General features: G+C 44.9%; 1 protein-coding gene across 2 annotated transcripts in view; it reads left to right on the top strand.

The window, feature by feature from the left end:
• Window positions 1-6,730: 6,730 nt before the first annotated feature.
• The window catches only part of LOC144685947 (organic cation/carnitine transporter 2-like), a 159,593-nt gene continuing 143,135 nt past the window's right edge, over window positions 6,731-23,188 (top strand). For both annotated transcript variants that reach the window (XM_078551006.1, XM_078551005.1), the window contains exon 1: window positions 6,731-7,777. In XM_078551006.1, the coding sequence (XP_078407132.1) occupies window positions 7,388-7,777 (390 nt within the window). In that variant the 5' untranslated portion in view covers window positions 6,731-7,387. The remainder of the gene's footprint in view (window positions 7,778-23,188) is intronic.

Genomic DNA, 23,188 nt, shown 5'->3' with positions numbered 1-23,188 from the left:
TCTAATTCGATCTTGCTGTGGATTATTAGTAAATTGGATCACAAAAATGGAGAGACTGGGAAAATACGCCAGCGTCTATTTTTAAAAATGAATTCAAAACACCTTCTGCTTACGGACCAGTGGTAACAGGAAATCAGTGCAGTTTGTCTCTCTCTCCTGTCGGTAATACTTGCCTGACAATAAACTATCCTTATTTGCTCTAATTTTCTCTTGATTTTCTACTCCTTTCTCCTCACTGAGTTTAAATATGGCTGCATTGCACATGGGGCTTCTAGTAGGTTGCATTGTTTCAAGTTGGCTGTTTCATGAGGAAGCGACATCATTTTTGGTGTTCATTCATGCTGATATCTGTAGAACTTGCATATTGTTAATCGAACATTAGATGGGAGGAAGCACATTGTAGCAATTTTACTTTTTTATGTATATTCTTTAACAGGAGTCTATTAAAGGATCTGAAAATAAAGCAGTTATTAACATACCAATTTGATGTTTTTCAGGAATAACTACCTTGAGAAGAATAACAGCGAGTTCATTGTTAGAAAGGTTGAATACTGAACATCGTTGAACATAACATAAGAAGAGGTGCAGGAGTACGCCATTTGGCCTCTCGAGCATGCTCCACAATTCAATGAGATCATGGCTGAACGGATTGTGGCCTTAACTACATTTTCCTGCTGTCTCAAACAACCTTTGACTCCCTTGTCAATCAAAAATCTGTCTAACTCATCCTTGCAGAAATTCAATGACCCAGCCTGCACTGCTCATTGGGGAAGAGAAACCCAAACACTATTATTTATTTATTTATTTGGTGAATACAAATCCCTGAAGCCAAGAGATAGCCTCCTCGTTTGCTAAGCTTAAGGTGATTAGTCCACCACTTGGTCTGTAGAGGGGACACTCCTTGGTAATGTACAGCATTGTTTATATCTCTCCATAAGTGCATAAGGGGTTTGTGCTGAGGCCCCAGCGGCAGAGGCTGGCTGCTCAGGAGTTTTTAGTTTTTACATTTTTTGGTTTAAAGTGGATGTTACCAATAGGATATGGTGCTGGATCTCCACCTATTTTGACATCATGCACATTTCCAGTCTGTGAGTTGATGGATCTTTCAGACATCAGCTTTGCTAAAGTATTTTAAGAAAGCTCCGATTATGTAATTTAGACAATCACACTATTTCCTGCCTAACATTGAGCCATCTGCCCACTCCTAGGCCAGGATTTCCCAGTCGGTGAGCAGGAGGCGGGGCCCGCTTGCCGACATGTAAAATGACGCGGGATGACATCGGGCAGAACTCCCAACGTCACCCCGCCTCATTTCAATTTTCAGGTGGGAGGGAGCTCAGCAGAATCAACTGTGCACCCGCCGACCTGTCAATGGCCAATTGAGGCCATTGACAAAGTACTTAAAGTACTTAATGGACCTGCCCGTCCAAACTTGTTGGCGGGCAGGCCAGGAGCCCTGGCAGGCATTAGAAAAAGTATGAAACCTCATCCATGGGCGGGATGAGGTTTCATGTAGGTTTTTAAATTTTTAGTAAAAGTGTTAATGAAAGTGATGGACATGTCCCAACTCTTCTGGCAGTGTCCAGTGTCAGTGACATGAGGGGACATGTCAGGGGAATTTTTTTTTTCTATTGTTAACATTTTTAAATTTGGGGCTGATCTTCCTGAGGCAGCATTTAGGCTCAGGCAGATGAGTGAACTCTTTCTTGCGCACGTGTGAAAGAGCGCACTCTCGGTTTAGGGATCCCACCCCCCACCCGCCCGCACAGGGAGCGCATAGCGCTTCCTTGCGGACGTCACACTGGGCGGGCCTTAATTGGCCAGCCCACATAATATGGTGACGCGCCCTGATCGGGGGCGCTGATCGGAGGCGTGCCTCCATGCGCTGGCTCCTAAACGTTCCCCCAATGTGGGGTTGGGGGGGGTGGAATTCTGCCCATAAGGTGGTCACTTAGGATTGATATAAATTGAGCTGTATAATGATGCTAATTAAACTGTCGGCCTTGCTCATTTGGTAGCACTCTCGTGTCTGTACCAGAAAATTACAGGCTCAAGCCCCACTTGAAGATTAAAAACTATAATGTACAATGATATTTCAGTGCATATTCCTTCTTCAACCTACACCATCATAAAAATGGGTTACTTGTTTGCTCCTGCATCTGCTGATTGTGGTGGCTTTCTATGTGGAAATTTGCTGTTGGTGTTTGCCTGCATAATGACATTGAGCACACTTGAAAAATAACAAATTATTTGTAAACTGTTTCTGGGTATTCTGAGGATCTGATAAGATGATACAAAAATGTGAATTCTTCCTTTCACAGACCCCTGTGAGAAGGCATAGTTTTCAGGCTGCTTCTCAAACACTTAATTTTTGCTGACGCCAGTCATATTTTCAGGAATACTTGTGGCTACTGTGATCCAAAATATTTTCTACCAACAAAAGATTTTATAATCAAAACCAGTTTGCAGTGGATTCCCCTACTGCAATTATCCAACAAAACTAGCCGGGGTGATATCACCAGCAATGAGAGGGAGGCCAAAAAGAGCTAGAAATTTCAGATGGTCCACATGAACTTCCCTGCTGCAAAGATACACTCTAAGAGAGATCAGGAGTTTGGGGCAGGAGACTTTTCCTCAAAACCCCTTTCTTTCCCAAACAGGGTGGAAAGCAATGTAGAAGAAGATGGCAGTCGCCCAGGACTCCTTTTCAGTCATGCAAAAAAATTGCCTAATCAGAACAGCAAAGGTAAAGTCCAGAATTTTACCGTCCCGTCATGCCGGGGACAGGGCTGTGGGATGAGGCTTTCTAAACTCCACTGACTTCGGCAGGACCGTAAAATCCCGTTGGCGTAGAATTCTGCCCAAGGTATCTGCGACCCAAAACTCGTTGCTACACTCAATGTACTTGAGTTTAAAATGGTAGTGACAACCTCGGTAATGGTCCTTGAAATGTTATAAGGAATAAAGGTTAAGATGAACCCTCTTGCATTGACATAAATTAACATCTTCCCCAAATATCAACATTTGGTCTGTGCAGATCTCAATCCCTGTCAGGAAGCTGATGGATGGGGCTTTTAGAGGACACACTAGACCACATTTACCTCAGGGACAGATTTTTAGCTGGAGGAGGGAAAGATTGAGACTTGCACAATTTCCTGATCATTCTGTGACCCTGACCCATTTCCTACTTCAGTGCTCGTGAGCAATGTTATTGCCATAAAGCAGAAGAGAACAGTTATAGGGGCCAGAGGTCCCACTGAAGACTTCCTAAAACAGGGTGCCGAAAACTGAACACAATATTCTAACTGCAATCTAACCCATAATTTGTATGGCTTTAGTTTTACCTCTTTGTTTTTGTACCTCATGTCCCATCAATAAAACTTAAGATCCCACATTTATTTAGCTAGATGTCAGTGTGCAGCAGAAGTGTGCTTAATTTAAGCCAGAGTTGACGTTTCGAGTCCAATGACCCTGTTGAAGGGTCATTGGACTCGAAACGTCAACTCTTTTCTTCTCCACCGATGCTGCCAGACCTGCTGAGTTTTTCCAGGTAATTCTGTTTTTGTTTTTGTTTTGGATTTCCAGCATCCGCAGTAGTTTTTTGTTTTTATCTTAATTTAAGCCATCTGCTTTGTTTACATGCTATTTTAGCTGCAGGATTATGTGAGGTGACTGGCTGCTTTGCATGCAAAGGGGCCTCTTGGAACTGAGATGGACCTGCTGAAGGCTGTGCCACTTTCACCACTGCATGGCAGTTTGACCATGTGGGCTGTCTATCACAGGTACACAAATCTAAGGATGGTGACAGGAGGGTCTGACCATTTTGACACCCCAGGAAATAATAGTATTCTTCTTGGCTATCGCAGCAATGTCCCTGCTGCTTGGTCTGGCCCAATCCTATCATTAATTCTGACAGCAGTGCTGATCACACCAATGCATTCAATGGATTCCTATCTCATGGTTTTCTCTAACCAATTCCTCAGCAAGCCTATCAAAGCCAGAAGAAATAGTTTGTTCCACTTTTGCAGCCTCTGACATGGGGTCTCTGCTGCAGATGTGTCCGGGGTTGTCACAGGCTGCGGCAATTGCTGTGAGAGGAATGTGACACCTACTTTTCAGTTATGCTAAATTTATTAGCAATGTTGTTAAACTATCTGAGAAGGCTGCACACATCTGAGTAATGCATTTATCCACATTCCCCCACCCACCCCCCTCCCCCCAATTAGGTCTGTCAACTGTAGCTGCGTGAATTCCTAAAGGTTTCATCACCTCCCACCCCTCATGCTCTGCCCAGTCATATTTCTCTCCACCTCCAATATTATTACAACTAATAAACAAAAATGTTAGCATGAAAAAGAACAAACTTTGTTGTGCCCCAATGATTTTTCTCCTGGGTTGCTCTTAGCAGTGTCCAGGAGATTGCTCCTTAACTATAGCAGACACTGGGACAATGCTGGAGTTTGCCAACTTCACTTTGCCATCAGTTACAGCACATGTTTGGCATTGTCTCCAATGACTGCAGCAATGTTTGAGCCTCAGGAAGCATTCTTTTCAAGACAAGTCCTATAAGGTTCAGGTCCCCATGATCACCAGCTGAGATGGAACAGAAACCGTTTTCTTCACTTCCTCTTCTACCACCAGCTGCTCCTGCTCACTCATGACATGTGTGTCACTCAGTGAACTCCTCCTCTTGCTCATTGACTACATTCTCTGGGATGCCTGTTTATAAACTAGCATGTGGGTTTACATCCAATTGGGGAACTGGGGTTATCCGGAGGAGGGAATGGGCCAACATTTGGGAAAAGTTATGAAAAATAACTTTGCTGCCAACAACTCCGAAAGAGAAAGCTGCAAACAATGTAGATGTCTCAACTGAAGGACAATCAGATATATTGGCGGGAATTTTACAGCTCCATTAGGGCAGGGAGGAGGCCGTAAAATGTGCCGAGCCATTCTAAACTCCATTGACTATGGTGGGAATGTAAAATCCCGCCGGTGTAAAATTCAGCCCATTAAATACCAGGTAAGAAAGGCTCCAGATTAATAACAACAAATAATTCATCATCCTGTCAGCAATGTAATTTATAATGCTATTCATAGTGGGCATCTGAGACTCATTGTGCTTGGGCAGCAAAGTATCAATCAATTTTTTTCATTCATGGGATGCGGGCTTCGCTGGCTGGGCCAGCATTTATTGCCCATCCCCAGTAGCCCTTGAGGATGTGGCAGTGAGCTGCCTTCTTTGGACCGCTGCAGTCCACGTGGTGCAGGTACACCCACAGTGCTGTTAGGAAGGGAGTTACAGAATTTTGACCCAGTGACAGTGAAGGACCGGTGATATATTTCCAAGTCTGCATGGTGGGTAGCTTGGAGGGGAACTTCCAAGTGGTGGTGCCCTTCTAGATGGTAGTGGTCATGGGTTTGGAAGGTGCTGTCAAAGGAGCCTTGGTGAATTCCTGCAGTGCATCTTGTAGATGGTACACACTGCTGCTACTGTGCGTCAGTGGTGGAGAGAGTGGTTGTGATGCCAATAAAGCAGGCTGATTTTTCCTGGATGGTGTCAAGCTTCTTGAGTGTCGTGGGAGCTGCACACACTCATTCAGGCAAGTGGGGAGTATTCCATCAAACTCATGACTTGTGTCTTGTAGATGGTGTACAGGCTTCGGGGATACAGGAGGTGAGTTACTCATTGCACAATTCCTAACCTCTGACCTGTTCTTTTGGCCACAGCATTTACATGGCTAGTCCAGTTCAGTTTCTGGTCAATGGTAATCCCGAGGGTGTTGATAGTGGGTGATTCAGCGATGGTAATGCCATTGAACATCAAGGGGTGATGGTTGGGTTCTTTCTTGTTGGAGATGATCATTGCCTGGCACTTGTGTGGCCCGAGTGTTACTTGCTACTTGTCAGCTCAAGCCTGTATATTATCTAGATCTTCTGCATTTGGACACAGGCTGCTTCAGTACCTGGGGAATGGTGCTGAACATTGTGCAATCATCAGCAAATATCCCCACTTCTGACCTTATGATGGAGGGAAGGTCATTGATGAAGCAGCTGAAGATGGTTGGGCTGAGGACACTACCCTGAGGAGCTCCTGCAGTGATGCCCTGGAGCTGAGGTGACTGACCGCCAACAACCACAACCATCTTCCTTTGTGCTAGGTATGACTCCAACCAGTGGAGAGTTTTCCCTCTGATTCCCACAGACTCCAGTTTTGCTAGGGCTCCTTGATGCCACACTTGGTCAAATGCGGCCTTGATGTCAAGGGCTGTTACTCTCACCTCACCACAGATGCTCTTTTGCCCATGTTTGAACAAAGGTTGTAATGTGGCCAGGAGCTGGTGGAACCCAAACTGGGCATCAGTGACCAGGATATTGCTAAACAAGTGCTGCTTGGTAGCACTGTTGATGACCCCTTCCATTACTTTACTGATGATCGAGGGTAGACAGATGGGGCGGTAATTGGTTGGGTGGGATTTGTCCTGCTTTTTGTGAACATGACATACCTGGGCAATTTTTCACATAGCTGGGTAGATGCCAGTGTTGTAGCTGTACTGGAACAGCTTGGCTAGGGGCGCAACAAGTTCTGGAGCACAAGTCTTCAGTACTATTGCCAGAATATTGTCTGGGCCCATAGCCTTTGCAGTATCCAGTGCCTTCAGCCATTTCTTGATATCACGTAGAGTGAATCAAATTGGCTGAAGACTGGCATCTGTGATGCTGGGGAGGAGGCCGAGATGGATCATCCACTCGGCACTTTTGTGTGAAGATTGTAACAAATGCTTCAGCCGTATCTTTTGCACTGATGTGCCGGGCTCCTCCATCACTGAGGATGGGGATATTTGTGGAGCCTGCTCCTCATGTTAGTTGTTTAATTATCCACCATCATCCATGACTGAATGTGGCAGGACTGCAGGGCTTAGATCTGATCCGTTGGTGCCCAAACCTTCCCTCCATGTTAACCAGGAAAAATAATTATAGCTCCTGTATTGTGCAATGACTATTCCACACTGACTACCTCAATACATTTTAAAAATTATTTTTCATTCCTTGTCAGTAGTCAGTATGTAAATGGGAATGATAATCTTTGTGATAATATCTGTTTTGTAGTTCTTTAAAAAGTGATTCTCCTGGTAAAAGCACTGTATAAGAAGAAATTAACTGCAGACAGCTGGTTGACAGAGAGAATGCGCTTTACGAGTACAGTGGGATTGGGAGGAGCTTTCAGGGCCGGGTTAAGATTGGGTTAGTATTTATAGGTGGAAGCGATTGAGATTTAAACAGAGTTTGAAACAATTCAAGGCCGTAGTTCCGGTCTGCCCTCCAACGGCCAGTTGCTGCAGTTTTACGGAAGAAATTCGCTGCCAGTCCTCCCGCTGTCACTAACATGCGGGATTACGATGAAATCACCGCTTTCCTCGGAGAATGGGGACCCTACCAGATGTTTGTCTTCTGTGTTTTGAGCCTCAGCATCTTTCCCAACGGTTTCTGCGGAATGTCTTTCGTTTTTGTCGGGGATGTGCCAGAGCATCGCTGCTCAATTCCCGGGAATCTCAATCTGAGTGAAGCGTGGATGAATCGGACTATCCCTCTGGAGCAAGAGAGAGGCAAACTCCTGCACAGCAAATGTAGACGGTACCGGCTGGATGCGATAGTGAATCTTTCGGAGACCTTTCCCAACCCAGATTCCTGCAACATGTCTGAGGTAGAACAGGAGCCCTGTTTGGATGGTTGGGAGTACAGTAAGGATCAGTACATCTCCACCATCGTCAGTGAGGTAAGTGCCGGAAGGAATACACTGGCATCAGCCTGAGAATAGATAGTGAAGCTAAATTAAATATAGTTGTATTTTTTTTTAAATAAAAGGAGCAGATGCAATTGAATCCAAACATGACCAGGCAATTGCAATTCTTCATCTTACATATATCTTAATGTTTAACTTTGGTGTCTTTTGTTTCCTGAGCATTAGATATTTGAATTTTAACTTGACTCTAACATTGTTCGCCTCTGAAATCAACCTTGCTCCTCCTCCAGTCCGAAATAATTTGTGTAATTTACCACAATTGATGTTTTCCAATCCTAACTTCAGTTGGAACTTCAACTTCACAGTCAGAGATTCTACAACCCCAAATTCAGGACAGGGAGGGTGAAAATACAGTTTAAATTTCTCAATTATTACCATCAGTGGCGAATAAGAAATTGGAGCAGGAATAGGCCATTCAGCCCCTCGAGCCCACTCCATCAGTCAGTAAGTGAATTATGGCTGACCTGATCGTGACTTAACTCTACTTTCCTGCCTCCCATAACTCTTGACTCCCTTGTCAATCAAAAATCTAACTCGGCCCTGGACATTGTCATGATCAGGTGTGAAAGGGTGAACTGGCTCCCCTCTATTCAACCTCCTCATTGGTCACAATAAAGTTTTACATTTCTTTTTCACAAGGATATGCCTTTTCCAATTCAGAATGTATTTAACTATTTAAGCTGTGAGCAATAAGGAGCCAATCAAACAAGGTTTTCTTGAGTCAAAGAAAGAAGTAAATTTACTAACTACTAAACCCAAGCAAAGTAATAAAACCATCGTGTCAATCATTCAGTCCTCATGCCATCAATAGGGCGTACATACACATACACACAAATGTGCGCACACGCACACACACACACACACACATGTGCATACACACACACATACACACACAGGTATTAGAAATAAGGGAGCTAGATTCTAATTAAAAAAGGTAAAATAATATGCAGTTAAGTGTCCTTTGATTGTCCTTGAGGCGTAGATTTTAAATGCTGTGGCTAATTTGGGTTCGTTGGTTGTTGGATGAGGTCAGATGTAGATGATGTTGCAATTATTACAAGATCTCAGTTCACTGGTAGGTTTCTGGCAGAGTTGAACTGAGCAACACACTTATTCCAAGAGAGAGAACAGCGTCCAGCCTATTTCCTCTGCTGAAGACTTTCTTGACACTGCCCGTGTCACTTGCAATCTCTCTCAAGGCTTGTCTTGAAATACTTCACCTATTGTGTATTTCCAAGAAGTTTTGGATGTGTCTGTCTGTGGCAGCCATTGTTTCAATATCCAGTACTTTGCATTTCTAACATCTCTTTCTTAGGCAGTTGCAAGTTTTAATGGGTGTCTTGATTATAGGAAATGTCTCTTTCTTCACACTCCCCTGATGGTGATTTATTTGTTTCTCACCTTTACCTTGGAATGTGGCCTTGCAGTTTTAAGCAGTTTTATCTGTCTCAGTTCAAATTGCAAAATTCCCAGTCAGTTGAAAGTTGAAAAATCATATTTTCAAAAAATAAAGGGGCATTGTCTTGTGACAACATATTCAATGATCCAGTTTCCACAGCTCACTGGGGGAGAGAATTCCAAACACTAATGACCCTCCATCTTAAATGAGTGATCCCTTATTTTGAATGTATGTGATGAGCTGCCAAGGGAAGCATGGGGGCAGTAAAATCTGGCCAATAGTACTGCAAGAGCTGGAGGACCTCAAGAAGACAGGTGCAGCCCTTCCATCCACTTTCAGTGTGCCCTGTATGGCACCCATTGCTGGTAAGTGTGCTTGCATGGATGTGTGACACGTACCTCAAAAGTTGACTGTGTGCAGATGCGGCATCATACAGCCTGTCCCGCTGATTTGGTGCAGCATCTGCAAACTTGGGCAATGCAGATCCAGTGAATGCCCTCTCCTAATCACTAATGCACAATGGACCTACCCTTCTCCTCCCCACCTAGCACTTAAGGTCAGCCGTCCAACATTTTTAGGTGAGGTGCTTTTGGCTTAGTTTGCTCTTGCAAAGTTTGTGGAAGCACCTCGGAATTTTGGTGATTTGTTGGTTTTGAAAGGGAGTGTTGCTGCATCCTGACAAGGTGCTCAGGAGTGTTTCGTAACTTGTTCACAGAAAGGCTGTAGTACGTGATCGGGGCTGTAGTTGCAATCCCTCTTGGTCTGCAATACATTAGGGATATGGAATCGAAGCTGCAGAAAGGGAAAGCTGAGCGCAGAAGGAGGAGAAGGTGGCGGGAGGGGAGGGAGAAAGGCTCTCCACATAAGGCCACCTCATGCCCTCAGAGAGCACTCCTCCTGCCTGCACCTCATCCTTTTGCCTGCTGTACCTACAGAACTGTGCCACCTCCTTCAACTGTACCTCCAACCTCACAGCAGGGTGAAGATTGCACTGCCAGTGGTTGTCTCTGTCACCATCACTTCCACAGAAGGGGATTTTTCCAGACAGGGGCAGGTGACGTTGCCAACTTTTCCAAGTTTGCTCTCCATCACTACACCTGAGAGCAACTATCTCTCTCGAGAAGAAAATGAGGAGCAGGCATGTGGCTTTGTCAGTGTAATGTGATTCTCTTTTTAAAAAATTTGCTCATGGGATGTGGGCATCGCTGGCTAGGCCAACATTTATGGCCCATCCCTGAATGCCCTTGAGAAGCTGTTGGTGATCTGCCTTCTTGAACCGCTGCAGTCCATGTGATGTAGATGCACCCAGAGTGCTGTTAGGGAGGGAGTTCCAGGATGTTGATGTAGTGACAATGAAGGAATGGTGATAAATATCAAAATCAGGATGGTGTGAGACTTGGTGGGGACCTTGGAGCTGGTGGTGTTCTCATGCACCTGCTGCCCTTGTTCTTTTTAGGCAAGAGAGATTGTGAGTTTGGAAGGTGTTGTCAAAGGGGCCTTGGTGAGTTGTTGCAATGCATCTGGTAAATGGTATGCACTGCTGCCGCTGTGCAACTGTGCATTGGTGGTGAAGAGAGTGAATGTTCATTGTGGCGATTGGGGTGCCTATCATGCGGGCTGCTTTGCCCGGGATAATGTCAAGTTTTTTCATCGTGTTGGAGCTGCGCTCGTCCAGGTAAAATGCAAGTTTTTCATCACTCCTGCCTGTGCCTTGTAAGTGATGGAAAGGCTTTGGGGAGTCAGGAAGTGAGTTTCTTGTCACAGAATACCAAGCTTCTGATCTGTTTGGGCATCCACAGTATTTATGTGGTTGGCCCTTTGAGTTTCTGGTCAATGGTGATGATTGGGGATTCAGTTTTTTAATTCATTCATGGGATGTGGGCATCGCTGGCTAGGCCAGCAATTATTGCCCTACCCTAATTGCCCTTGAGAAGGTGGTGGTGAGCTACCTTCTTGAACTGCTGCAGTCCATGTAGTATATGTACAGCCATTTGCTGTTAGGGAGGGTGCTCCAGGATTTTGACCAGTGAAGGAACGGGGATATATTTCCAAGTCAGGATGGTGAGTGGCTTGGAGGGGAACATACAAACATATGAACATACGAAGTAGGAGCAGAAGTAGGCCATTTGGTCCCTCGAGCCTGCTCCACCATTCAATAAGATCATGGCTGATCTGTTTGTGTTTTGAATTCCACATTTCCATCAATCCCTGATAACCTTTGATTCCTTTGCCTAACAAGAATTTATCTACTACTGCTTTTAAGATATTCAATAACCCTGCGTCCACTGCCTTCAGAGGCAGACAGTTCCAAAGTCGCACAACCCTCAGAGAGAAAAATATTCTTCTTATCTCTGTCCTAAAAGGGCAACCCCTAATTTTAAAACAGTGTCCCCTAGTTCTAGACTCACTCAGCAGAGTAAACATCTTTTCCACATCCACCTTGTCAATGCCGTTCAGGATCTTATGGGCCGAATTTTGCCCTTGGTTGGCGGGCGGGCCCCACTGGCTTGGCGGTGGGCGGGCAGCCGAACTTCGCCGCCGAAACAGGGCCCGCCGCCATTTTGAGTGGGTGGGCCAATTAAGACCCACCCAGCGGCCTGCCCAATGTATTTGTTCATTTTGTCCACCATTTCCTACTTTTAACTCCCCATTCTTACTCTCTAGAGGACAAACACTCACTTTACTTACTCTTTTCCTTCTTAAACACCTGTAGAAACTCTTGCTATTTGTTTTTACATTCCTAGCTAGCTTCCTCTCATACTCTCATTTCTTTGTCCTGATAAGCCTTTTAGTCATTCTCTGCCGTTCTTTGTATTCTGAACAATCATCTGACCTGCCACTCATCTTTGCGCAGTTCTGTGCTTTCTCCTTAAGTTTGATGCTTTCCTTAACTTCTTTAGTTAACCACAGATGGTGGGTCCACCCCTTAGAATTTTTCTTTATAGTAGGAATATACTTATTCTCAGCATTTTGACATATCCCCTTAAATGTTTGCCACTGCTTCTCTATTGATATATCCTCTAAACTAGTCTCCCAGTTCACTTCAGCTAGCTCACCTTCATGCCCACATAGTTGCCCTTAATTAAATTTAAAATACTAATCTTAGACCCACTCTTCTCCTTTACAAGCTGGATATAAAATTCAATCATATTGTGATCGCTGCTATCTACGGGTGCTTTCACTCTGAGGTCATTAATTAATCCTGTCACAATACACAATACCAAGTCTAATATAACCTGATCTCTGGTTGGTTCCAGAATGTGCTGCTCTAAAAATCTATCTTGAAAGCATTTTATGAACTCCTCATCCAGGCTACTATTACTACTGCCAATCTGTTTTTTTTTTCAGTTTATATGTACCTTAAAGCCATCCATGATTATTGCTGTCCCTTTATCACAAGCACCCAATATTTCTTCTAGTATCCTTTGTCCTACATTGTGGTTACTGTTAGGGGGCCTGTAGACAACTCTCACTAGTGGCTTCTTTCCCCAACTATTCCCCATCTCCACCCAAATCAATTCTACATCCTGATCTCCTGAACCAAGGTCATCTCTAACTATTGCACCAATGCCATCCTTGATAAACAGTGCTACCCCTCCACCTGGCATTGGTGCAATAGTTAGAGATGACCTTGGTTCAGGAGATCAGGATATAGAATCGGTTTGGGTGGAGATGGGGAATAGGAGGGGAAAGAAGCCACTAGTGAGAGTTGTCTTTACCTAGCTTCCTATTCTTCTTGAATATCATATAACTCTCAATATTCAGGACCCAATCCTTGTCATTTTGCAGCCACGTCTCCGTAATGGCTATCAGATCATATTTATCTACTTCAATGTGCACTATCAATTCATTTACTTAATTATGAATGCTGCACGCATCCAGATACAGAGCCTTTAGTTTTGCCTTTTTGTTATCTTTATAACATCTAGTCTTGACTATTGGTGTATTCTTAGGTTTTATTTCTCTGTCCCTTCCTGCTATTCTATAACCCTCACTTCCCATATTACTATTATGGTTTCCTGCTTTCAGTCTACCCCTTGATGTGCCATATCTACCCAAGCTTGATCTCTCACCACCCCCGCGCACCCCCACCCCCACCTCCTCGTTTAGTTTAAAGCCCTCTCTACTTCCTTAGTTTTGCAATTTGCAAGACACACATCCTAGCACGGTTCAGGTGGAGACCGTCCCAATAGTACAGCTCCCATTTTCCCCAGTACTGGTGCCAGTGCCCTACGAACCAGAATCCACTTCTCCGACACCAGCCTTTGAGCCACGTATTCATCGCTCTAATCTTCGTTGCCCAATGCCAATTTGCTGGTACCTAGCTTCTCATACTGACTATGCAGAACCTACTTCCTTGTCCTGGTACCTACATGGACCACAATGACTGGATCCTCCCCCTCCCACTGCAAGTTCCTCTCCAGCCCTGAGCAGATGCCCCAAAACCTGGCACTGGGCAGGCAACACAGCCTTCTGGACTCTCGCCCTTTGCTGCATAGAACAGTGTCAAACCCCCTTACTATATTGACCCCTGCTACCACTCCATTCCTGTTTGCTCCCCCTGTTTGAACAGCTTCCTGTATCGTGGTGTCATGGCCAAACTGCCCATCCACCTTGCAGACCTTGTTTTCATCCACGCAGTTTGTGAGCACCACAAACCTGTTTGGCAATTGCAAAGTCTCAGGCTCCTGCCCCATTGTCTGTTCAGTCCCATTATCTGCCTCACTGATGGTCACATCCCCCTGACCCTCACTGCTGACCAAAGCAGACAACCCTATTCTAAGAGGTGTGACCATCTTCTGGAACAAAGTGTCCAGGTATTTCTCCCCCTCCCTTATGTTGCGCAGTGTCTGCAGTTCAGCTTCCAAATCAATAATCCTGATCCGGGATTCCTCTAGCTGCTTACACTCTCTGCAGAGGTGTTGGCAAAAAGCACCCACATTCCACAGCTGCAACATAACACCTGTCCTGCTATTGTTACTTCGGTTATTTAATTAACATAATTTAATTACTCACTTAATTAACCTAGAATAATTTCAATGTATGTCACACCTTTCCCCCATGCACCGAATTCCCACATGAACCTAATTCGCTACTCACTCAGTCTCCATCTCACTGCGGCATAGTTGCCTGTCTCCTCATGTGCCCCTTACTCCCAGGTGACAGTGTCCCCATGTGTCTGCTCCCCTTGTCCTTCTAGATATTGGTGGTTGTGAGTTTGGAAGGTGCTGTCTAAGGTGCCTTGGTGAATTCGTACAGTGCATCTTGTAGATGGTACACACTGTGTGTCAGTGGTGGAGGGAGTGAATGTTTGTGGATGGTGTGCCAATCAAGTGGGCTGCTTTGTTCTGGATGGCGTCAAGCTTCTTGAGTGTTGTTGGAGCTGCACTCATCCAGGCAAGTGGAGAGTATTCCATCACACTCAGTGATGATACTGCCCTTGAATGTCAAGGGAAAATGACTCTTTCTCTTGGAGATGGTCACTGTCTGGCATTTGCCACTTATCAGCCCAAACCTAAACGTTGTTCAAGTCCTGCTGCATGAGGGCATGGACTAGCTCATTGTCTGAACAGTTGGAAATGGAACTGTGAACACTATGCGATCATCATAGAAAACTTGACCTTATAACGGAGGGCAGACCATTGATGAAGCAGCCGAAGATGGTTAGGCCTAGGACACTATCCTGAGGAACTCCTTCAGTGGTGTCCTGGGGCAAAGTTGATTGGCCTCAAACAACCACAGTCACCTTCCTTCATGCTAGCTGTGACTTCAAGTGTGCGGAAAGATTTGCCCTTGATTCTCATTGCCTTCAATTTTACTTGGGTTCAGGTACTGCCTTGACATCGACTGCAGACACTGTTGCCTCACATGTTTTGTTTCGTCTATGTTTGGACCAAGACTGTAATGAGGTCTGGAAGTGAGTTGTGCTGGCAGAACTCAAGCTGACCATTGGTTAGCATGTTATTGCTGACTAGTGCCGCTTGATAGCACTTTTGATGAAACTTTTCATTACTATGCTGTGATTGAGAGTAGACTGATTGGAGTGGGTGGGTCGGTGGGGGTGGTGGGAGTGTGGGGTTGTTGGCAGTCCGGTGGGGCTTAGGGGCTTGGCCAGATTGCATTTATCCTTTTTGTGGACAGGACATAGTACATGTCAATGTTGTAGGTCTACTGAAGCAGCTTGGCTAAAGACACAGCTAGTTCTGGAGTACAGGGATGTTGTTGGGGCCCATAATCTTTGTATTCAGTGCGTCCAGCTGTTTCTTGATATTACATAGAGTAAATTGAATTAGCTGAAGATTTGCATCTGTTCTGTAAGGGTCCTCAGAAAGAGGCCAAGATGGATCATCTACTAAGCTCTTCTGGCTGAAGATATTGCAAACCTCAGCCTTGTCTTTTGCACTGATGTGCTGGGTTCTGCCATCATTGAGGATCGGGATGGTCATGTGGCCTCTTCCTCCCATTATTTTTATCACGGTCAACCACCTTCATGGCTGAATTTGGAGGGACTTCATTGCAGCCAAGACATCAGCCGTGGTATACGTTACTGCCTGAGATGCCCTCAATAATGATAGGCCCTGCTAGATTTCACCAGTCCACCTATCTGACAGCCACATGCAAAAGCCACTTCCTCACATCCTCCCCTTAACCCCACACAAAACAGTCCTGCAAACAACCAAGCATCCCTTTCCACAGCTCCTCATTGCTTGGCATCACATTTTGTCTTACATTTCTTTACAAATGGAAAGATCATTTGCCAAGCAGCAACCAAAATTGGGTAACATGGGGAAATGGTGGAAATAAATGCTATTTATGTGGTTCAACAACAGAACAGAACTGGACAATCTTTCATGGTGTAACTAACCCTTGTGCAGCCTCTACAGCTTCAGGAGAGGTAGAGCCAGGAAGTTCTGAATGTTGAGGTGCTCTTATCTGATGTCCTCTGGGATTAGGAGCCTTTCAGGGTGCGTGTGTCCAGATGAAGAGAGCTTGGAATGTCCTGTGGCCTCCAATGCAGACTCTTCACTGCTATCACTTGGCTCCATTGTCTGCTCTTGCTTACTTGTGATGTGTGAATCTCCAGGTGAAAACCAAACTATCTTCCTTCTGGGTCCCACTGAAGTGTGAATATCTTTACTGGTGCATGGTCTGTATGAGCCCTGTGATGTGCACCTTTAACATCAGTGAGCTCTTCTGAAGGGCCATTGTTGAGCTCTTAGGATTGAAAAATTTCCACTTTTTGGTGGAATTCCCACTTTTTGAGTATGGAATTGTGCCATTCAAAGTTTTTTTGACCTCCAACTCTTCTTCTCCACAGTCCGTTGCTTCACTTCTCATGAATATCATTGAACACAGGTTTGGTTCTGCTTGTACCTGATCCAGCCCATTGCCTCCGCTGATTGGCTGCACAACAACAATCATTGGCCAAGTGGGACACTGCAGTTTCCCCAGTCCTGTCTTTTCTACTTGCCCTGTGTGGAAAGATGAACTTGTTGGATGTTAGTGGTGGGTTTTGTGGTTGTAGAGATGGAGGACATAGTGTGCACTTTCTTTAGGCCTTGAGTACAAGGTAAACAAGGTAAAGCATCTGCCTCTGTGTTAAGTTATTGGTCAGAGAAATTGACCACTTTAAATATTGTCTAGTTCAGAAATTGCAACTATGGCCTTTAAAAAACGGCGGGGATGAAATACTGTGACTGTGCTAAGGCATCAAATGGCCATGGCATGAAAATGAACTGGTGGAAACTAGGCTGGGGGGACATCACAATCCACCTGGACCCTACCTTCACAGGTTCACATCTATTTTACAGCAGTGAGTAAACTGGTCAGTGATCACGATTTGCTGATTCTGCCCACCATCGTGAGACTGAGTCCAAAGGTCTATCATATCAGTCTTAGCATGTCAACCTCTGGGATCAGGCTCTGTACAAATGGGCAGTTAAACTCTTGGGTACTCTTAGTTCAGATGGCTCAGCTATGTACTGCCTTTACCAGCCAAATCAACTGGGGAGGTTGAGTTGTGATGTTCTACAGTCCCCGATCGCTGGATCATTATCCTGCACCACCCACCCCAATCCCCCCAGCTGCATGTATCAGCACAAAACCTTCCTTGCTTTTGATTCAGTTCAGAAGCGCCAAGAGCTGGGGAGTACAGTTGTTGGGGTGTTGGTAGGTGACAGTTTGCACTGTTATCTGTTCAGTATTCTGTTCTTTTTAACGCTTAAACAGTTTGAATTACCAGATTGTGCAGCGACGTTATTTTAATTGATTGCTGATGTTCGGAATCTGTGAGAACCCATGTGAGGTGAAGTCAATTAAACTGTCGATCAACCCCCATTGTGCACGACCGTTATTATCCCGTACTGAGCTCAATTGACTGGATTTGAATAAAGACTTTCAACTCACATTGAAAACAAAACCACTGAGCAGGAAAGGATGGTCAGCAATGACAGCGTTCTATGGCCCCGAGCCACGTGCTAGCCTGGTATGAGCGCCTGTTCATGTTGGCAGTTGGGTGAAGGAGGCACAAACCTCTCTCATCACTCGGGTATTTCTGATCTTCGGTTTGGTTCATATTCTGCTCCTTTATAATGAGGTAACTGGAAAGTCAGCAACCCAGCCAGATCAGGTGACTGTTAAATTTAGATTCCAAAGTTGAGCCCAACTGCGTTCATCTCATGGTACTTTTACAATTTCTGACGTGTCAGATGGTCAAAGGTTTGTCGGTCCAAAGATTCCTGTTTACAGTAGTTAATAGCTGAACAAAACCAGCAATTAAATAATTAGCAACTGCGTAAGCATTCAGTGCTTTTTACCAGTAATTTGATCAATTACCCTTGCGTGGAAGATGGTCTATACAATTATTTCCCTTGATTTTGTCGATTTCTCTTTTGACCTAAAGTTGTTTTTAAAACACTTTGTCCTATACGCAATAACGTGTACATGTGTCGAAATGCTGAGGTCATACTTGGTGATTTGATACGAATGCATTGATTTACAGTCCTGATGAATGCAGTAATAGAAGGTAAACAAAGTGTTATGACCAGGTTAGGAGGAGTGAATTGACTCCTCCCTTTGTCCTAATCCTGGGCTGGATTTAACAGAGTTTGAATTTTAAAAAGGGAGGCGATATTGCCAATTCAATATTTATATAATTGTGTGAAGCTCAGTGTAAGAAATAAGGCAGTCAGGTTCCTTAAGTTAACAAGTAAAGAGTTAGCTTTATTGCTAAAACTCACTCAGGTAAAGATGCAGAAATTATTAACAAAAGGTTTAAATTGTACAAATATGTCTAACTACCCACTAATACTAAAACAACACACAGATGCATGCAAAAAAATCAATAAAAATTCTGCAAAGTATCAGATCTTAAAACTTGGCCAAGTAAAAATAAAAATAAATAAAAATCATGGGTTGTCTAGATGCTTGTTTACAGTGGAAGGGTCAATTTCCACAGCAGATGCTGATACTTGGGTTTCTGACTGGAGCAGTCATTCTGCAGTACTGGCTGGTGGATTTGCTTTTCTCTTGAAGACAATGGAGTTGATTCAGAATTCCCCTTTAAGAACTCTCAGATTGGAGCAATGAGGTTCTCTGGTGGGGTTTTATATCACAAACAGCTCAGCTTCGATGAGGGAAGTTTCAGAGAAAGAGAGAGGGAGTAAGGCTATTTCCCCTTCTTTCCCGGTAGTGGCCTCTCTCTGACTGTTCAAATCTAATATCTGTTTATACCCAAGAGCTGGATGACATGACTTCTCTCTGGTTTTAATCTGCCTCTGAGAGTTCTGTAGACTCTATGGGCTTCTGGATTGGATTTTACGTGTCCCCGCCAGGAGTGTTTTTGGCAGGGGGCACGTAAAATAGGGCGGGTGCCAGCCCTACCACCTTCCCATCCGCCCCCAATCTCAACCCCATAATACAGGGTTCACCTGGCCGCTTTATTAAAATAAATAACCAAAAGTCAATTGAGCTGATTAATTGTAATTGGGCATAAGCTGCCCACGCCAAAATACAGTTGGCGTGGGCAGTTGGGTGGGAGTGGGCAGGCCGTCTTTTTAAAAAACCTTTTAAAAGGGCGGGGAGGAAGGGGGAGTGCTATCTTTGGGAGTGTCTTTTGCACTTCCGGGGGCAACCCCCCCTAAGATAGTACCCCCCCACTTCATACCCGCCTGTCCTCCTTCCTAAACTGCCCAAACTTTGCCCGCCCAAAACCCCGGAAGTACATGGTTCCGGGATCCATGGGCCTTCTTCTTGGGCCTGCTTGCAGTCCCAGCAGTGCCCATTAATGCACTCTTGGCGCTGTTGGGACTGCTGGAGCTGCTGGCTAATCTGATTGGCTGGCATCCCAAGGGTGGGACTTTCTCCCAGTGAGGGGCGGGGTAGGCTGGTTTCCAGAGAGTCATCTCCATGCCGACTTTGCTTCCGGGTTGTGGGGTAGTGGTTGGTGGGGGAGCCAGCTGGCCCACACCCCCCATAATATGCTGCCCTGTGTCTCCATAAAGCAGCTTGTGTCCTTCACAGATACAACACAGGACCTGCTGTAGGACAGTATCCTCTGCTTAGAAAAAGAGTTCTTTCCAAAAATTTCAATACATGTCCATCCGAAGACATTATAAATGAACATTTATTGCAAATAATAAAACGTCCTATAATTGCATCCTTGTCACAAAAAAATTCAGACCTTTCTGTCTTCAGCCATTAACTTTCAGCCTTTTTTGTCTTTAGCCACTCTCATCCATGGCTTTCTGGACCACCTCTTTGGGGTGCTTGAATCTCCCTGTGGGAGATTAAAACTTGAGTTAAGGTTGGCATGTTTTAAGTGATCATAATGCACATGATCACATTTCACTTGCTCCTGACATCAAGTCAACATGATGAGTGTTGCATGCATGGAGTTGTCCACAATTTCATTCTGTCACTAGCTTGGGAAGAGCCCCCTTTCCAGCCCCCCTGCCCCTCACCACTGACCATCTCCGACAGCCAAGCATGCCAAGACTCCATTGATATCCAGTGCCATCGTACTTACCTTTCCTGTCCTGCTTAGGCAATTAAATCTCTTTCAGCACCACATCCTGCCGCTGGCCTTCTCCAGCCAAGGCTTCATGTTTTCACTGATAAGCTTCTTCCTCCCATCAATAGGCATCAGTATTTCTCTGTGGGCTCTTACAGCCCACAATATCACATCCAGGGAGCCATCGCTAAAACGAGGTGCAGATTTGGACTGTGAATTCCATTTGGTCATTTCCTTTAGACCTAATCCCAACTCCAGAACCCATCAAATTTCATGTATGGAATGGACTTGGATTTGATATTAACACATGCAAGTTGTCATTCGCCATTCAAGCTAGCTGGTTGAGAAATGCTGAAATAATAAGGGAATGCAGTGGCTGCATTAAAAAGCCACCGACAGACATGGTCCGCTTACTTCTGTGTTTCTCTTGCAATACCAGAATCTGCCTCTTCCGCTTCTGCCAGCCCTAACACGTAGGCATAGTTTCATGGGACCTGAAGGTGGTCATCCAACAGGATATTCTTCACATCTGGGCTGAGACAGTGATTTTTGGCCAGTATACTGTGGGCAGAGATCACAGGCAAGCTTGTCCTCACTCAGTGATAAATACACACTTGCCGGCAGACTCATTGAAGAGCAGTCAGTAACCTGAATATCTACTCATTAATATCTTTAGCCCAGTTAAAAAAGAATGACTTCTTTCAATTATTATCCTTTACGGTGATGTTGGTGTCTCTGGAAAGGCTGCATTTAATACCCATCCCCAATTGACCTGGGAGATGGTGGGCTTTCTTGAACTTCTTGTTTCCAAAAATATACTTTATCAATAACATTTGTAAAAGTTCATTATTAACTGTTCAAATTTAACATTGCATGAAGTGCAATACTGCTCAATTTCTTTCAATACAATGTGTGGCACTTTGAGGTCCTTATTACACTTGTAATTACAGGTTATATTTACAAAATACAGTTCATGTCGAATATACAGGCCAAGAAGCCTTACATGGGGTCTGGCCCCTCAGGGTACTATGGCGGGAGGGCCTGAGACAGCAGCCATTCCCATTGAGCCATTGCGGAAGCTGTCTCCAGCTTTAGTACACCCCTCAGCATGTAATCCTGGACATTGGAATGTGCCATTCTGCAATACTGTGGACAGCTTTTTGCACTGGAAGACCAACAAGTTTCAGGCAAACCAAAGAGTGCCTTTCACCAAGTTGATGGTCCTCCAGCAGCAGTTGATGTTTGTCTCAGTATGTGTCCTTCGGAACAGCTATTGGAGCAAAGAATCCTGCACTATGGAGCTGTTTGGGATGAACGTAGGCAAAAATCACTGCATCTCTTTCCAGACATGCTTTGAAAAGACACATTCCAGAAGGAGGTGGGCGATGTTCTCATCCTCACTGCAGTCACCTCAAGGCTAGCATGCGTGGTGCTGAGACTCAAGGTGAATGGGAAGGGCCTGAGGGCAAAGGTTTCTTACCACTAGCCAAGTTACCTCTTGGTGCTTGCTTGAAAGTTCTTAACATGAGACATTCTGCCAAATGACTTTGACAGTGTGCTCAAGGAACCAGCTGACAGCTTCCACCATCTCCTTTTCCTTCAGGGTCTCAAGTGTGTTACTTGTGAGCCACTGCCTGATTGACTTGTGGTCAAAGATGTTCATCTGCATAAGGGACAGTTGATATGGCACAGTCCAACAGAATGGGGCGTTCTGTGGCAATGTGGCCAAACCCATCCTTTGTAATTCCATCAGCAATCCTTCAGCGCATAGTCATACTTAGTGTTTGCCTGCTGAGGGTCTTCACACAGCTTGATGCAGCCACACACAAAGCTGGGCAGGAGGATTAGGTGACAGTGGGTACGTTTTGTCCTCCTTTATCAAGAGCTTTGTACATGGTGTCCCTGTGGACATGGTCCATTTTTGATCTTTAGATCTTAGAGACACAAGAGCCTGGAAAAGCCAGTAACTCTGGATGGGCTGACAAAGACTGTCAGGTCCTTCGGGAGGAATAAAATGCCTGGAAGCGATAGCTAATCAGCCGAGTTGTCTTTGACTATGCGGAACTGGATTGGCCCAGACCAGCTGGAATACACAAGAACTTGCTTTAGACAGCAGCATATCAGGATCCTTGAGGAAAGGTACCATCACTTTCATCTACAAGCAGAAGTGGGAGAGGGGAAAATCAGAAACTGTTGGCCCATTTCACTGCTTACCTTCTGTTCAAGGTCATCACCAATCAGGTAAAGTGCCCAGCAGGAAGATCGCTAACAGTCACACTATTCAGGGCTATGATTGCCTTTGTACAGGACAAGAGGGTGGACACCTCTTTCATCAGCTTGGACCAGAAGAATAACACTCACCTACATGATGGGCATGCTTCCCAATCAGGTCTGGGGAGGGAATCGCAGTTGGATCTAATGGCTCTATACAAACAGGAGCGCAGTTTCAATTAATTGGTGAGAAGCAGAAATCTTTCCAATCAAATATGGAGTGAGGCAAGGCTACTCTTTCTTCTCTGCCTTGTTCATGTGCTGTGTTGAATCCTTTACCCAGTCCATCAGGAAGGATGTGGGCATAAGAGAGGTAACAATCTCAGGCAGTAGAGGCACTTAGGTCAAAGCCTCCCTCTACATGAATGGCGTCACCATCTTCTGCTCGAGTCTGCTATCGGTTGGCAAACTGATGAGCACCTACAACCAGTTTGAAGTGGCCTCTCAAGCCAAAGTAAATCATGACAGAGTAAGGTTATGGTCTTTAGGAATTATGCTGATCAATCCTTTGTCTCCTTCACCATCAGGTCACACTACCTGAAGGTGCTGGGTGAATACCAAAAACTGGAAGGAGCATATAGCCAAGGTGTAACATAAACTGGACATGCGGGAGTGAAACTTCCTCTCCATTGAGGTTAGAACCTGGTCATCATGTGTGAAGCACTCTCAGCTTTTCTGGATATGATGCAGGTCTTGCCCATAT

Source organism: Cetorhinus maximus, chromosome 10 (genome assembly GCF_964194155.1).
Source record: "Cetorhinus maximus chromosome 10, sCetMax3.hap1.1, whole genome shotgun sequence".
Taxonomy (NCBI): Eukaryota; Metazoa; Chordata; class Chondrichthyes; order Lamniformes; family Cetorhinidae; genus Cetorhinus; species Cetorhinus maximus.
Note: the sequence above shows the minus strand (reverse complement) of the source record. Positions and strands in the feature narration are given on the sequence as shown.